We start from the raw sequence: 13,123 nt of genomic DNA on the forward strand, positions 1-13,123 counted from the left end.
TTGGAAAAAGGCTGCAATGAAACAAAGAGTGAAAAATTTAAAGGGGTCTGAATACTTTCCGTACCCACTGTATATGAGAGGAAACACGCCCAACTAGCTCTGACATGTTTTAGATAACCAATGGTAGGACGCTCGTGCTCCGTGGCACTATGACCTGCCAGCCAATCAATGGTCACAGAACACTCTACACACGAGCGAGCCAATCAGAGCTCCAAAAGACTTGGCGTATTTTCTTTAATGACATCAACCACTTTGCCAAATTACATTAATATACAATAACAAAATTAATAAATCAGCTCACTATAAGTAACATTACATACAAAGTAAAATGATGGATACATTTATATTTATTGCAAACAACCGTTAATTTGACCACCGAGACAACGAGCTAGTGTAACGTGAGCAACAGTAAAAAAAAAAAAAAAGTAATGTTGGCAAACTGTTTTAAATGAAGGCGTATGGCACTGAGAGATATTAAAGCTTACCAATAGGTGTCCGTGCAGCAGAGACAATGACAACAGGCTCGGAGTTCATTGTGATAAACGGCTGGTGGGAGTCTGAGAGAAGCTGCTGTGTCCACACTGCACCGTGAGCTCTGTTGACACTGCCGCTGCCTGGTCCTGTCAGAGCTACACGGGAGGATGTGCGATAGTGTCACTGGAGGGGAGACGGCCACAGCGCCACCAGGTGGTTTGGAGAGGTATTGTTCATCCATTTTAATGGGCTGCATTACTTAGAATGTCAATTTAGTAAAAGAAAAAGCCGTTCTATCAAAACTCCTCCTATACATATATTCATGTTATATTATGCTTTCAGGGTAACCCTTTATTTAGCTTTCTAACTGTATTTTACATGCACGTGTATTTTCTACTTAGTAGTTTGACTTGTTGCATGTCACCCACGTTTAAGATTTAAGTAAAGCATATCTAGTTTAAGACTAAGTCACAACATTAGCACAAGCCCTTGGATTTTGTACACATTTGTAATCTCATAAACTGAAATAACGCAAAAGTTAAAAAAAAAAAAAAGAGCAGCAGCCTTTTAGACCCAGTGGGGTAGAGTATATAAGGCCGTTAATATTTGTCCTTCTTCTGACTAAAGTAATGGGTTTCCATATTAATGTATTGATGGGTTGTAATAATGGGTTTCACTCCGTAGTATTAAAATCTTTATTGGTATTTGGTCAGTACATGAAAAGGACTGAAGTCAGAATATGAACATCGCATATAAACTACTCACAATTCAACAGAGTCTTTTGAACAGAAATTTGTCAATGAAAAATTAAAATTGCATTAAAAAAAAAGAAACAGGCCAACATCTAAAAATGACCGTGAATATTGCGAAGCTACTGTAATTCAGTGATTTTACTGACTTTTGACGATGAGTTACAACACCAGATGCCTGATTTCAGTGTAAAGGGCTCAAACGAGAACAGCATAGACATGCTCAAAGAAACAGCAGAATGAAACATACTAGTTTTAAATCATACATCCACTCAATTCAAATCTAACATTAACCCATACCTGTTATATCCCTGTTTAGCAACACAAATGTGACGGAGGCATCACAATAGGCAAGGGGAGGGTGAAAACCAAATATCTTGGACAGCAGCGCTGCGTTACAGACTATGCATTTGTTGCCTTGTTTGTATATTGTATATAAAAAGAAAGAAAAGACCGTACATGTCAAAGTACATTACAAAACCGCACTGTCGCCTGTGCTGGAGTCCAGGCCGTTCAGAGAGTGCCGTGACCCTGCAGTCCTGGTGCCCTTGGTCACCAGGGCAGCCTTGTCCTCATGGGGGTCGGTGGTGGAGTCTGTGTCATTCGAGTGCTGAGTCAATGATGTCTCGCTGCCTGTTGGAGAGTCCACGCTCTCGTACCCTGCACTCAGCTGGCTCCCGAAACCCACAGGTCCTCCAACTCTCCCAGCAGCAGTCTGACTCCCTGAAGCCTCCTCAGAGTGGTTGGACAGTTTGGTCTCAGTTTCACCGGGGCTGGAAACCATGGGGGACATGGGGAAGTCTTCCTCAGTGCTGCTGACTTCCCGGTACAGGCTGGGTGTGGTGGTCTCACTCCTCTGGGATGAGTTGCCATTGCTTGGTCCGTTGGAGACCCTCCCGTAATCTTTACCCATTGGTTCAGAGGGTGCGCTGGCCTGCTCAGGCTGGGCGGACGGTTCAGCGGACGAGCAGGAAGCAGCGGGCGAAGTCCTGCTGGTTCCTGCTCCGGCCAACGCCCCCTGAGTTTGAGACAGCTGCTGACGAGACTCTTTCAACTGCTGCTGCAGGACGAGGATGGTGCTCTGCATCCCCTCTACCTCTTCGTCTAGCTGGATGATAAAGTCATTCAACTCTGGGAGAGACAGAGACCAGGAACCGAGAAAGAACAAAGTCAAAAAATCTTATCGACAGTATTAGAAAATTTTACAAATGACAAGCAGCCACACTTGGTAAAAATGGCCGGCTGTGAGATGTGGATGCTGCTCATGTTCTCACCGTCTTGACTGCTCTTGAGCTCCTCGCTGTACTTCTTCTGCAGGGCCAACTCGGCCTCCAGCTGGGCGATGCGTCCCTGGGACATCTGCCTGCCCAACTCCTGGTTTTCCTGAATCAGCATTCGACACTTGGCCATCAGTTTCTTCCCTGTTTGGCTGTAAGGGAAACAAGTCTCACATCACGCAGTGAACCAGGAGACACACACAACAGGCAAAGAGATGCCATTGATCCTGTTCTAACTACCTCAGCCACAAGCTAAGGATCAACATGAACTCTCTGACCTGGCCGTCCCTTAATGGCTCTAGTCACAATAAGTTTTTCATTAGGTTGGCAAAAATCTGTTTTGTACAAATAATGGAAATTATTTTCTTGTAAAAAAGACCCAAAGTACAAACTCACATTTGTTTCAATAACTAAACTAAAAGCTAAATAATGAGTATGTTTCAAAAACGTAGGATCCTCACGGTGGTTGAAACCCAAAACACGTCACCTAGACCCACATTTCTGTGGAACCAATGCATCCATTCTTACACCGTAACTTAACTCACTATGTGCACATTGAAGAAAAGTGAGCACCATAAACAGTAGCAATTCTGTCGCTACCAAAGTCGAAAATTTAAATGCACTTGCTACATCACCGGGTAGGATGAAAAAGAATACAAAATTTAACAGGGTAATATCAGAATGACACGCTACAAGAAACCCTCCAATTTGATAATCAACCCTTAACTATGAGTAGCAAAAAAGGAAATATTCACTGTAGAACCCGGTACTGGTTGAGTGTAGTCATCCCTTTAAACACACAGGAGCAAATGTTTCAACAGTGAAATCAGATTGCCTTAGGCGCTGCTTTCTCAACAGGTTGATGAATTCTCCAACAGTCCAGCACACCGGTTATTTTAACGTTAGCTGTCTTTGTGGCTATGCTTTACAAAAGACCTAGTAAGAAGCCAAATTTGCAAACAAATGACAGGCATACACGTTATTTAAAACCATAACTAACTGCCATCTATTTAGTCTATAAATGCCTATGGAAGTCATTTGGCCAATGGAAAAAGGAAATATTAACAATAATGGCAAATAACTGTCCCCTATAGAAGCAGTCATCAAAAGTGGTAACAACCATGTATGTTATTCTTACTTTTTGTCATAAAACTGCTATTATACATTGACAGTTAAAACCATTAATGTCTCAAAAGGACTGGGCAGACGCTTGCTAGCGGGGGGGTTTTAGCTCTCAAAAGGCTATGTATACACTGCCAGCTCAAATCTCACTGTCTCGCATTAAGTGAGAGACCAGAGTATACAGGAGTTCTTAAAGACAGGAAAACAGTGTTTCATTCTGAAAACAGTGGCTTAAGATCTGTGCCACACAGGTGGGACAAGAATGATCTAATGAGCTATTGGCGTAAATGACTAAGGGAGAGATTGTAAGGTCAATCACAGAAATACACACAAATACAATAAATACATTCTCATCAACTCATAACATGACTTGTTAAAGACATTTAAAATCACAACTTGTAAACAGGACTCAGGGCACCTACAGCAGTGTGTTTCAGTATGTATCTAAAGAATTAAGCAAAGCTTAATGCAAATATTTATACACGTGTAAACAATCAAAGCCAATCATGGGTCTTGGTTCACACACACACACTGCAGTAAGTGTTTGTTTCAGAGAAACAAGAGAAAGATCAAATTATGCCAATAAAAAGAAACAAGTCACAAAATATAACATGTAAATACACTCTACCGTGAGTGGGCCCATGTTCAAAGACACAGGCGACTGGACCCTCATCCCTGAACCATACTCCTCTGTGGACCGAGGATCTGGCTCCGCTCACAGTCTTAACATCATTTCTAGTGGCTCTCTCCCCCCCCCACAGTCTTACTTTTTATCCTAGAAACTTTCCTCATGTCACTGCAATGTATCTAGGCTGTCCAAAAAGTCTTTACGTTTCTCAGGCAGACTAGCGGGTATGTGTGGTGTAATCCACCGTTAAATGTCTTTATAAACCAAGTATTGGGAATTGTCTGTAAAATGTTCAATTGCTGTTTTAGGCTAGGGATGCTCCCTGCCTGACTCAACCTCCACCATAACCCCCCTATTTAACGTGGAAACTGTCTGGTTTGAGCTGAGGGGGCGGGGAGGGCATATCCGTGTCGGGAAGTGAGTGACCACCTCTTCAGGAACAGTCCGGACTCCTTCAGGCCCTTGGACGGTGAGGGGATACGAGGGGAGAGAGCTGAAACACAAGTGTCACCTGACCATTCTGTCTTTTCGCTTTAGGTTATGTGATATGTAGCTGGCACAGTGCAAGAGTACAAAAACAGTTTTGTTTTGCAGTGACTGGCTTTCTGTAAAGTCTGAGTCTCGAGGTGAGTACAGCATTTGTCAGCCTTCCACCCCACCATTGTTCCTGCATGCCTGCAGTGAGAGTGAGGGTGGGGGGCATGAGGTCTTGACTTTTTGGGGGGAGGGGGGTTATTTTGATTGTCTTTACCTATCAGGTGTAAATTTCCAGGCACTCAGTTCATTTTGGGCCTGCTCCAGTTTGTCTTTAGTCTGTTCTAGTTCAGCCTTCATTTTGAGGAAAAACAAGTTGATGGCTGGGTCCACCATGGATGACCGCAGTTGGGCCGCACTCGGCTGCTGGACTTGCTTGAGGTACTGGATCTGGGTCTGCGGGATAAAACAAACACATGTTACTGACCAGTAAAGTGTAGTATATAACTTCCAATGAAGACTGTTTGATTGGTATGAGTACCAGTCCTTTACCTTGACCCATCGTCAGGCGATTGAGCCATATTGGCAATTTCCCCCCAAATCAGATAAACGAAAATATTCTGGTTCTAAAAGCCAGCTACATCTTTAAAGTTATCAAATGAGGAGCCCCAGGAGAATTAATTGGGCCACAAGTGATAAGGACTTTTAGCGATTTCGGCATGTTGACTTTTCTACAGTATGATCAATCACTTTGGAACAGCATCTAGATTTAAATTTAGATAACAGCTCAATAAAATGAAAAAATAGATATTAAGAATGATTAATCTTATATTACATCAGAGCCGCTAAAATTAACAAAAGCTTTGTTTGACAGGAGTTGCTTTCCTGGACTCACCCAGCCCAACTATGATGACCTCAACTTTCCACAGAACTTATTTAAATATAGAAAGATGTAACCAGAATGCCTCAGAACTAAGAATTTAGCCATTTTAGTCAAACAATATTCTACTACCAATTACAGTTCAGTGGACAAAAGGATGGTGACAACAGGGTGCCAAGTTTAAAAGCTGTCTACACTCTACCAGTGTGTGTTGTGTGCAGCTGCCCTGTAAGAATGGCATGTGCTGCCGATAAGCCACTGGGTGATCCACTGATCTATCAATCTAATAAGAACTAAGGATTCCCTCGTTGCCACACTTTACCTTTAGCCTACACACCATGAGAATGAATGAAATCAAGCAATACAGCATGTTTGCCTATCAAAACTGCAAAAACTTTACTTATTTTTTGCATCTCATGACATTAAATAAAGTGTTCCTTGTTTTTTCTCTCCATTGATTGGACTAAGTAAGTAAGTTTAAGACATGGCAACTTTTGACGAGTATTTGATGTTTAACCCCCGATCAATGATGTCATGACATTGATGGTTAGCTGCAGTCATAGAGTAGTGAGACAGCGCAGTACATAACAATTCAGTTACACCAGATGGAGGGGATGGGTGCATCAACAGTTCTGCTAGAAGCAGTCAACATTAACTAAAGGAGTGCATCAATAAAAAACAAATTCCCAACAATAATGATATCACCAATCATTAAGAAGGTGGAGGAATAGATACATACTGTGCACTCTTGCATTTCCTGCTCCTTGGTGGCAAGTCGCATGACCAAAATGTTCTCCCTGCGTGCAGACTCCTGCTGCTGCTGCTTGAGCTTTTCCTCAGACTCCTTCAGCCCCGGCACATCATTGGCTAAGACAGCGAAGAGAAGAAGAAAATGAATCAGGAGAACCATCCATATTACAAGGAGCCAAATACAATAGTATAGTTTGTCCAAGATACTGGCAGGAGAAATCCTGTTGTATTCATTTACATTTAAGTGACAGCAGATGTACTTACAACATAGCTCGGTATATTTTGCCTCCAAGACCTGGACATATGCTTCATGCTGTTTCCACCTGAGAGGAGCAGAGCATGTGTAAACATTAACAGCTCAACCCTATTGATCAAATTTCTCCACAACAGCCTCCAATTGTAGAGCTTTTATTTACCTCGTACACAACTCCTCTCTGGTCAGGGTCTTCATGTCAGATTCACTGAGGCGAACCTGCAAAGAAGAAAAATAAACCGGTTAGATAAAGACACCAATCGATACATTAAGCTCATAATTACAAACGAAGGGTCTCGTGACACATGATAAAACTAGAAAAGACGCTCACCTTCTTGGGTAGAGGCTCTTCGTTGGTCATTGTGAACTCTAGAAGTACATATGAAAGAAGAAAAGCCATCATTAATCACAGCTTGGTGTCGTGTTGAAGCGGCTGCATCATCTTAAGCTGTAGCTAACACGTTGGCTGTCAACACTCAGTAAAATATGAAACGTATGACCAGGTTATTAAAGTTTTAAAATGTTTCCGAACAAATTAAGTAAAGCAAATCCAAGTAAACTACATGGCCTTCAAAGTAACAGTTAACATTAACGTTACCAGTCAATAAGAGCAGTCGAACCTAATGTTAGCTGGTGTGGCAGAAGGCAGCAACGATGGCAAGGAATAGAAATAAGCCACCCGAGGTCTACTCTCGGGTGCCAATAACATTTGGCATCCGCTAGAGAAATAAATAAAAAGGCTAATTTACTACAGCGTAAAGCTACAATATTTTCTGTTTGTTCCGCCTGGCATCATGCAATTCTTGGCTCTGTTTTCGGCTCCTTGTTATCACAAAATGGCGGTGAAGGAAATGACTCCCTCCCTTACGCTCCTTTTCCTGAAACTAGCGGGCTCTTGGCTGCAGATTTGGGGCCTTCGGCTATGAAAACACTTACCAGGCCCGTATCTTTCGACGTTTCTGGAACCTCTCGGCTTCACAGATTCTTAACAAGACGCAAAATTACAACTAAGTTAAAATTAGCTGTGAATTTAAGCGTAGTTGGCCCGCTTCACCATCATCTTCATTGCTAACGGTAGAACAGAATGGATCTGACCGAGCTGCTGCACTCGCGTTGCTGCAGAGCACAACCAGGGACGGGATATGAAGAAAAAAACAGACCTCTCACTCTGCAGCGATTTCCCGAATCTAAAACGTGGCTGGGACGCATACGTACTTTTGGGCGGCACTCCGCCCAATATTATTTCGGGTGAACAACAATAAACACTTAATGGTTGTTATAATTGTTTATTTTGGAAAAGGTATGGGACATGGGATTTCCTCATGCCTCTATTTTTTATGTGTATTGTATTAAAGGTTAGGTTTACAATACAAAACATTGCATGGGACACAGTTTGGTGATCTTGATTGTGAAGATACTTAAAAGCGTTGTAGTTTGAAACAGTTAGTTAATTAATTAAAAACAATTGTATATTTTAATAGTAGATTGATGTGCCATAGCATTTGCATTAACTTGTGCAGATGTGTGGTCCCTTGTCTCATGTATTAATACATGAGACAAGGGACCACACATCTGCACAGAAATTTCTGTGTATGTGTCTGTTGTGTAGCCTCTCTGTGTTTTTTGGTCCTGGGACACGATCTCAGCCGCACTGTATTGTTTGTAATCGTTTGTAATTTCTAAATGTATGGGGGGGTATAAGCAATTGATTATTTCCCCAAAAATGTGCCTGGTTCCAGCTTCTTTATAATATTAATGAATTTTTTGATTTTGGACTGTTGGTTGGAAGAAACAAGCAATTTCATGACAGCTTTGGGCTCTGAGAAAAAGGGGATTTCCCACAATTTTCAATGACATTATATAACCAAATGAGTTAATTTCTGAATGATGGACGTGTGTGGTTATTTTGTTAGCATGAGACATTTCTTAAAATGAGATGGTCATTGGGGCATCCGGATTAACTTTATAAGTTTGTTGGTCTTTAAACAGGCCTGCTAGGAAATTTCAGCAACATTCACTTATGTGTCCACAATATTAAAGTCTATAGACCACACTTTGCTAGGTTAGTTATTGAGTTAGGGTTAGGAATAATGTGAACCCACCAATCACAAATACTGATTTATATTTCTGAGTGATTCATTTTCCTCAACATAGACGATCTCTGACATTGGCTCCGATGTGGTAGAAGGATAGACTGTTGTACAGTCTATGGGTAGATGTGACGTTCAAGTGATCCTTCGCAACCTGCTAATACAAATATGCATAAATAATTATTTAATTATTATGGCTTTATTTGATATTGTTATGTGTAATTTATTTACACTTACATCGCATGTTTTAAAACGGAAATGAAATACAATATAATGTATACACATGGGCTGATTATTTGTATAACAATATATGCAGTGACAAATATTATAGAAGATGGAGGGATAACATACACAATTTATTATGTTTAAATATATTTCGATGTATTACGTTTTCATGACACTAGACGCTATCGACAATTCCTTTACACTTTCGTCAACACCCCCACAGGACGATAATGGTACGGTCGGCTGGACTGTCAAATTGAAATTGGAAATTTCAAGGGCAGTTGCATGTGTGTCTGCCTCTGTCCCGTCTAACCTGCAAGTACTACTTTCAGCATGCTGTGCAGAGTTGGCCAAATGCGCAGGTAAAACTTATATTATGTTATCGTGCATTACCCTGTTCAAAAAGCACAATGAATTAGAACAGCTTACTCCTACTAGTAGCGACAGCTCATGGACTTCAGACGGTTGTTTATTCAGAGCTAACAGTTAGCTAGCCAGGATGCTAACTTAGTTTAGCAGCTCGGCAAGGTTAGCTTGTGGCGCACACCAAACAAAGTATTTCGTGTAACTATCGCATAGTCCTGCACTTATGGGCTTCCGTGTGAATTATTGAATTATTGGTATTTTTGGACACACTTGTTATATTCCTTCCTAGCGAACTCGGAGCCACCATTTTATTCAATTATATCTAACTATCTAAGGCAAAGTTAACTAACGTTAACTGCATTTTAATCCACAATTAACATCAGATATTTAGGTCACTACAAGCTTGCCCAAGGGTCAAAATTACTGAACCTACCTGTGCCAGGCTATCTCGAACAAATAACTTACGTTACTGTGCAATTTAATCAAACCTGCACAACTGTTAGCCAAGTTATGTTTGCCTCACTTTTATTTGGAAACCATAGACCTGATTTTAAGCTACATGTTATTTTCATATGGTAATGGTTATTGTAATGTTTTTTTTTTTTTTTTTTTTTTTAATGAATAATACCTTTTGCTTTGTTCCAGGTGTGCAGCCAGCCTCAGCCAAACTATAAACCAGGTAGCTGCATCAAGACAGAAGCACACGCTCCCTGACCTGACCTATGACTATGGTGCCCTGGAGCCCCACATCAATGCAGAGATAATGCAGCTTCACCACAGCAAGCACCATGCAACATATGTCAACAACCTCAATGTTACAGAGGAGAAATATCAGGAGGCACTAGCAAAGGGTATAAACTCACAAAAACTAATCAGCAAATTGCATTTGTATAATACAAAATTAATTAACTACATCAAATTTTAATTTAAATAAGAGTACAATTTTTAAGATTTTTGTCAGGAACACTTTCTTTTGTTTAACATCGATCAGTATATTCTTAAGAATTCTTCATTGTATTGTAGGAGATGTGACAGCACAGGTTGCCCTCCAGCCTGCTTTAAAGTTCAATGGAGGAGGCCACATTAACCACACTATCTTCTGGACAAACCTCTCTCCAAATGGTGGTGGCGAGCCAAAGGGTAAGGCAGAAATCAATCCAGTATAAACACCATATTCTTTTCTTTTCCTACACAGCTTTGTTTTGTAGTTAATTTAAACCTGCATTAAGGGACACATGAATCTGTAATGTGGAAGGGTTGCTAGTAGTGTTGGGCCTACTGTAAGTGAACAGGCAGCATTGCTGCACTGTGCAGCTTTTAGGTAATTAATTTTTGGTTTATAATGCCTCACAAGGACTGTAGTTTTGAGTCTTGCCTTCCATTTTATCCACCAACAGAAAACATAGTCATCTACTTGCCGTGAACAAGCTCAGACAAGCTGAAAATATACTACCATCCCAGCATAAACAGCAGAGAGTACAGTAAAAATCTGGCTTGTAAAGTTAAAGTCAAAGATGTGTTAAAGAGGATTTTTCATACCAAACCAGTGTTACAAGTGGAATTGGTGTTGGTCTGACATTCATTAGGTGGGCAGAAACAAGAATCCAGTGTGTCACAACAGCCTGTAAAGCTGAGCTCAGCATTGCGTTACACTGACGTTGTTTTCTTTTGTCATTCTGCCTGCAAGCGTCTGTCTAGATGAGTTATATGAGGACATCATTTAGAACACATAGTATTGTGTTGCTTGCCTAAAATTAATTATGCTATATTTAATTTGTTGCTAAAGAATTAGAGCAATTATTTCCTCTACTTAGTATTTTTGCTGTAAAGTTGTCTAGTAGGCCCCTGAATTAAGTGTGTGTGTGTGTGTGTGTGTGTCTCTCTCTCAATCTCTCACCTCTTGTAGGGGAGCTGATGGAGGCCATTAAGCTGGACTTTGGCTCCTTCCAGAAGATGAAGGAGAAGATGTCTGCTGCTACAGTGGCAGTGCAGGGCTCGGGCTGGGGCTGGCTGGGCTACGACAAGGAGAGTGGAAGACTTCGTATCGCTGCTTGTGCTAACCAGGATCCACTGCATGGAACTACAGGTCAGTAAAAACCTCTTTAAACTAGATATAAGATGGGTATGACAGAGCCATCAGAGTAATCGTTTCCTGTCTCCGACCCTAAGGTCTCATCCCCCTCCTCGGTATCGATGTATGGGAGCATGCCTACTACCTTCAGTACAAAAATGTGCGGCCGGACTATGTTAAGGCTATCTGGAACGTTATCAACTGGGAGAATGTGAGCGAGCGTCTCCAGACAGCCAAAAAGTAGAACATAATCATCAAATATCCCCTTTCACCTGGACCTGGATCAAAAACTAGTTCCAAACAATGTTTAATTTTCCATTGCATGGAGTATCTGGGGGGTGGCATATTTTGATCACAACAGTTTGGACCTTCAGATGTTCAGCTGCATCAAAGTTGATTAAGTTAACTTTAAACTATTTACACACAAAGGTTGAAGCGAACTTAAAAACGTGTTTGCAGGTGCTTTTTCTTTATTACTTTTTTCAAGCGCACAAATTGAACACCTCAATTTCACATCAAGGCTGGCTATTTTTAATTACAACCAAATATTGGCTGCCACACATGTAAACTAAGTGTCACATAACCAGAGTGTATATTCAGTGAGCTTTGTCGTTGTCAGAATAAGTTACACTGTAATCAGAAAATGTTTTTGCAGTCCATGTTTTTGATGTAATATAATAAAATAATAGGATTTAAATTACATATGCTGAATGGTTGGTGCTTAATTTTTTTCTTTTGATCTATTGTGATATATATTATCTATTAAGATGCTTTTCAAAGCTGGTATGTCATAGAAAGGCAACAGAGACAATAAAAGCATGGTGATTGAAGTCCCAGTGGCTAAGGTATAAAGAGCTCTCCCTGGCTGCAATTCTCACCTTAAATCTTGTATTGTGCAACATGATCGCTATCAACACTTGTTTTCCCTGTACTTTATTTTTTTTTTTTAACTGCCTAGTCAAGATGGCTTCAGTCCAATCGAAAGATTTCAATTTTAGTTAGAAAAACAGTGCTTGCTAAGAAACCACAGCCCTAATGATAAAACCAACTCTAGTTAACAAGATGTGCAAACTTGAAGAAATGTAACACTATCTACTATGTGACCACTACAGTAAATCCTCAATCGGTCTGAGCTGAAATATCATACTGTATGATCTGCTCTTAGTGTCACCAGAAGAGGGCAGTGTTTTCTAAGGGTTCTGCTTTAGGTTCTCTGTACAACACATTGAGTTGAATGCACCCTTCTCTTTTCGGCACAGAAAGATCATTATCGGGTGCATTTCAATGATGAATGTTTGGGAGTTATACATTCATAGCATTGGTTCAGACAAACTTTCAAAAGATCACCTCTTCATCCATTCAGCCCACAGTAGATTGCAAAGGGCTTTAGCAGTACACTGTGTGTGACTCATGAGTTTTATGTTTAAAAAAAAAAAAAAAAGTTTCCACAAACAAAATATTGAGGGCTTTACTCTAACTTTACAATGGTTTCCAGCTGGTTCATCTCTCGTCATCTAAGTGACTCCGCTCTTCCTGTCAGTGATTAGGACTGACCAGTTTGCCTGTGGGAATGTCACATTCCAGAGATCTCTCCCTTTTCATGGAGGTGGTGTCATGATGTAGAGGTGAACTGGTTTTCAGTGGAAACTAAGTTCAAGATTCAAATTAGGAGACTGGAATTTGCCCCCATTTGGTTGTATTAAGTCATATTACAGTTGATTTAGATTGTTAAATACATCAGTGAATTATGATGTGTATATAGTT

The 13,123-nt window shown here is 40.7% G+C and overlaps 3 protein-coding genes across 6 annotated transcripts in view; 1 reads left to right on the forward strand and 2 right to left on the reverse strand.

Moving 5' to 3' along the window:
• acat2 (acetyl-CoA acetyltransferase 2) overlaps window positions 1-663 on the reverse strand; it is a 4,813-nt gene extending 4,150 nt beyond the window's left edge. Inside the window, exon 1 of the mRNA XM_034899473.1 lies at window positions 486-663. Within this exon, the coding sequence (XP_034755364.1) occupies window positions 486-534 (49 nt within the window). The 5' untranslated portion in view covers window positions 535-663. The remainder of the gene's footprint in view (window positions 1-485) is intronic.
• Window positions 664-1,155: 492 nt separating this feature from the next.
• wtap (WT1 associated protein) lies at window positions 1,156-7,770 on the reverse strand. Of its 4 annotated transcripts, none has more exons than XM_034900228.1 (8): window positions 7,544-7,769; window positions 6,939-6,976; window positions 6,771-6,826; window positions 6,619-6,677; window positions 6,344-6,471; window positions 5,002-5,180; window positions 2,498-2,652; window positions 1,156-2,354 (listed from the first exon to the last, which is right to left on the reverse strand). In XM_034900228.1, the coding sequence occupies exons 2-8, from the start codon at window positions 6,966-6,968 to the stop codon at window positions 1,696-1,698; spliced, it is 1,266 nt and encodes a 421-aa protein (XP_034756119.1). In that variant the 5' UTR covers window positions 6,969-6,976; window positions 7,544-7,769; the 3' UTR covers window positions 1,156-1,695. The 4 variants fall into 4 exon arrangements, with proteins under 4 accessions (XP_034756119.1, XP_034756122.1, XP_034756121.1 ...); XM_034900231.1 differs by lacking the exon at window positions 7,544-7,769 and adding an exon at window positions 7,373-7,394; XM_034900230.1 differs by lacking the exon at window positions 7,544-7,769 and adding an exon at window positions 7,228-7,322.
• A 1,352-nt stretch (window positions 7,771-9,122) lies between these two features.
• Window positions 9,123-11,785, forward strand: sod2 (superoxide dismutase 2, mitochondrial). Its single transcript, XM_034900545.1, has 5 exons — window positions 9,123-9,284; window positions 9,934-10,139; window positions 10,312-10,428; window positions 11,195-11,374; window positions 11,458-11,785. Exons 1-5 carry the CDS (start codon window positions 9,256-9,258, stop codon window positions 11,601-11,603), a joined length of 678 nt encoding a protein of 225 aa, XP_034756436.1. The 5' UTR covers window positions 9,123-9,255; the 3' UTR covers window positions 11,604-11,785.
• The last annotated feature ends 1,338 nt before the right edge of the window (window positions 11,786-13,123 follow it).

This window comes from Etheostoma cragini, chromosome 18, assembly GCF_013103735.1.
Source record: "Etheostoma cragini isolate CJK2018 chromosome 18, CSU_Ecrag_1.0, whole genome shotgun sequence".
Classification (NCBI taxonomy): domain Eukaryota; kingdom Metazoa; phylum Chordata; class Actinopteri; order Perciformes; family Percidae; genus Etheostoma; species Etheostoma cragini.

Excerpts from the sequence above, each read along its gene's own strand:
- wtap (XM_034900228.1), bottom strand. The coding sequence starts at position 6,968 with ATGACCAACGAAGAGCCTCTACCCAAGAAG. Across the intron at positions 6,827-6,938 it reads AAGAGCCTCTACCCAAGAAG|GTTCGCCTCAGTGAATCTGA; the intron begins GTGAGCGTCTTT and ends TCTTCTTTGCAG. Across the intron at positions 6,472-6,618 it reads AAAATATACCGAGCTATGTT|CCAATGATGTGCCGGGGCTG; the intron begins GTAAGTACATCT and ends TCGCTGTCTTAG.
- sod2 (XM_034900545.1), top strand. The coding sequence starts at position 9,256 with ATGCTGTGCAGAGTTGGCCAAATGCGCAG. Across the intron at positions 10,140-10,311 it reads TCAGGAGGCACTAGCAAAGG|GAGATGTGACAGCACAGGTT; the intron begins GTATAAACTCAC and ends ATTGTATTGTAG. Across the intron at positions 11,375-11,457 it reads TCCACTGCATGGAACTACAG|GTCTCATCCCCCTCCTCGGT; the intron begins GTCAGTAAAAAC and ends TCCGACCCTAAG.